This window comes from Colobus angolensis, unplaced genomic scaffold (assembly GCF_000951035.1).
Source record: "Colobus angolensis palliatus isolate OR3802 unplaced genomic scaffold, Cang.pa_1.0 Scaffold317, whole genome shotgun sequence".
Classification (NCBI taxonomy): domain Eukaryota; kingdom Metazoa; phylum Chordata; class Mammalia; order Primates; family Cercopithecidae; genus Colobus; species Colobus angolensis.
Genome location: NW_012116455.1, coordinates 1,587,161 through 1,590,518, shown reverse-complemented (window position 1 = coordinate 1,590,518; position 3,358 = coordinate 1,587,161). Strand labels below are relative to the sequence as shown.

Genomic DNA, 3,358 nt, shown 5'->3' with positions numbered 1-3,358 from the left:
GCCACCTCGCCCGGCTAGTTTTTGTATTTTTAGTAGAGACGGGGTTTCACCGTGTTAGCCAGGATGGTCTGGATCTCCTGACCTCGTGATCCGCCCGTCTCGGCCTCCCAAAGTGCTGGGATTACAGGCTTGAGCCACCGCGCCCAGCCTAAAAAAAGAATTTTTATTAGCATTTTTGGGGTGGTAGAAATGATTGCACAAGGCAGCCTGCTTCCCTTTCTGCAGACATTTAACCTGGACTTTGTCCTTGGCCCTTTCTCCTCAACTCTACCTACTACCACTGGCAATCTCACCCATTATGGTGGCTTGAACTCCACTATACACATGACTCTCAAATCCTCCCCAACCTGTTTTAAGCTTTTACATTTACTTTCCACATACTGGACATGACCACCTGAATATGACAAAAGCACTTTGAAACATCCAAAATAAAATACATTTCTCTCTACTGATTCCTCTTGGACTCTCTAGATCTATTATTCATATTATTATTATTATTATTGAAACAAAGTCTCGCTCTTGTCCCCCAGGCTGGAGTGCAATGGTGTGACCTTAGCTCACTGCAACCTCTGCCTCCTGGGTTCAAGCGATTCCCCTGCCTCAGCCTCCCGAGTAGCTGGGATTACAGGCGCCCACCACTACGCCCGGCTAATTTTTGTATTTTTAGTAGAGACCAGGTTTCACCATGTTGGCCAGGCTGGTCTCGAGCTTCTGACCTCAGGTGATCCAATTGCCTCGGCCTCCCAAAGTGCTGGGATTACAGGCGTGAGCCACCATGCCCGGCCGATCTATTAGAATTATTATCTACGCTGTTACCTAAGCCACACACCTCAGATCTGCCCTCAACTCTTCTCTACCATAATCTAATCAGTCACTACTGTTGAGTCTACCTCCTAGTAAGTTGTTTTTTTTGAGACGGAGTTTTGCTCTTGTCACCCAGTACAATGGTATAGTATCAGCTCACTGCATCCTCTGCCTCTCGAGTTCAAGAGATTCTCCTCCCTCAGCCTCCCAAGTAGCTGGGATTACAGGCACCCACTACCACACCTGGCGAATTTTTAAATTTTTAGTAGAGATGGGGTTTCACCATATTGGCCAGGCTGGTCTCGAACACCTGACCTCAGGTGATCCGCCCACCTTGGCCTCCCAAAGTGCTAGGATTACAGGTGTGAGCCACTGTGCCTGGCCTACCTCCTAATATGTTTTGTCCATATTTACTGCCTTAGTTTAGGTTTGGTCCTTTCTTATCTCCAGACTGGATCACTACAAATAGCTTCCTAGCTGGTCTTCACCTCCATTCTTAACATCTTCCACACTACTGTCATATTCTTTATAAAATATTTATGACTGTGATACTCCCTTGCTTAAGCCATCACTGAACTATCTTTACCTTTAGCAGCATTTCCCAGAGTTTAAAAAAAATTTTTTTTTGACACAGGGTCTCACTCTAATGAGCAGGCCGGAATGCAGTGGTGTGATTTTGGCTCACTGCAACCCCGCCTCCCAGGCTCAAGGAATCCTCCCACCTCAACCTCCAGAGTAGCTAGGACTATAGGCACACACTACCACAACCAACTAATTCTTTTTAAATTTTTTGTAGAGATGGGTCTTGCTATATTGCCCAGGCTGGTCTTGAACTCCTGAACTCAAACTATCTACCCGCCTCGGCCTCCCAAAGTGCTGGGATTACAGGCTTGAGCCACCGTGCCCGGCCAAAAACTGAGTTCTTAATCCCAGTTGGGTCAGTGTGGTATATGATATGAACCTTTACCTTCTCAATGCTGTTCACATTCCCCTCCCCTACTAGGAGGTGTTGGCTCATTATTCGCACCGGGCCCTGGATGATGATATTCGCCACCAAATGGCCTTGGACTGGGTGAGCCGGGAGCAGAGTGTGCCAGGGGCACTCTCTAGAGAGCTGGCCTCTACTGAGCGGGAGCTGGATGAAGCCCGACTGGCAGGCAAGGAGCTGCGCTTCCACAAGGAGAAGAAAGATATTCTCGTGCTGGCTGCTGGGCAGTTGGGCAATATGCATTCTTCCAACTGCTAGGCATCCACCCACATACTCCCCAGCCTTTCCACAGCCTTTTTTGTATGTCTCCTTTCTAAGATTTAGGATGATTTTTTGTACATACTTTCTCAATTTTATACTTTAAAAATATATATATATGTGTATAGATTCTACACCTAGATTCCTATTTGCTAAGAGATCCCTTTTCTTACTTCCAGTTTTTGGATGTAGTTTTATTTGAAACATCTTCAGTTCACTTTACAAGAAAGAGCAGGTTGTCTTTGAAGCTTTGTTAGCTCTTAAACTTCCAGATTAACTGTGTAGTTATTTCAGTAGCACTAAAAGATTAACTCAAGTGTTCATGTCTCCTTCTTTTCAAATATCAGCAGCTTGAATAAGGATTATATGCCCCACTCTTACTCTCATTCCTGCTTCCTCTTGGACTCAAACAGGGTATGAGTATGAAGATTTTGCCTTTAGTTCTTGAACTGAACCTGCTTGCTATCCCTTTCCTCCCCACCACTACCTTATTCCTTCTCTGCCTCCAAATTTCCACTTTGTTTTGAGCCTTCCTTCCCTACCTTACTATTCTGAAAGAAGTAGAGATCTTGCTTCTGAAGCCACTCCTAAGAAACTGCCCAGGGACAAGTTAAATTACAAACAATTCATGGGACTTTACTACCTAAGTTGCTTCTAGGGCATATGTATACCATACTAGTAGTCTAGATTTCTGGATATACTCTACAGTAGATGGGGGTTATGGTTGAAACTAATTATCTTTCAGTATTCCCTCTGCACATCTCCCCTGCTCACCCAGCTTAGTTAAACCCTGCGTTTAGAACTTCCTGCCTGCAGCTATTAGTAGAAGGTAAAACATATTTCCATATTTCCCTTCGCCCAATATTTTATTTTTTGGAAGCATTATCAGTCCTATTTGGTTAGTGAGAACCATGTTCCCCTTATTCCCGCTAAGTTGCTGCTGTTTACTACCTTAGATTCTCATTTGTTTTCTCTTTCTTTCCTCTTCTTCCACATTAATTATTAGAACATGAGTTGATCAGGAAAATTAAATGAGACTTTAGTTTTTAGCACTTCCTAATTGACACCTTGGGAGACTGCAGTTATTTGTGTGTGTGTGGTTTTTTTTTTTTTTTTTTTGGGAGATGGAGTCTCACACTGTTGCCCAGGCTGGAGTGCAATGGGGCGATCTCGACTCACTGCAACCTCTGCCTCCAGGGTTCAAGTGATTCTCTTGCCTCAGCTTCCCCGGTAGCTGGGATTACAGGCACACGCCACCACGCCTAGCTAATTTTTGTATTTTTAGTAGAGACGGGGTTTCACCATGTT

At 44.6% G+C, this 3,358-nt stretch overlaps 1 protein-coding gene across 1 annotated transcript in view; it reads left to right on the top strand.

Moving 5' to 3' along the window:
- LIX1L (Lix1 homolog (chicken) like) overlaps positions 1 to 2,364 on the top strand; it is a 22,665-nt gene extending 20,301 nt beyond the window's left edge. Inside the window, exon 5 of the mRNA XM_011951317.1 lies at positions 1,808 to 2,364. Coding sequence (XP_011806707.1) covers positions 1,808 to 2,050 — 243 coding nt within the window. The 3' untranslated portion in view covers positions 2,051 to 2,364. The remainder of the gene's footprint in view (positions 1 to 1,807) is intronic.
- The last annotated feature ends 994 nt before the right edge of the window (positions 2,365 to 3,358 follow it).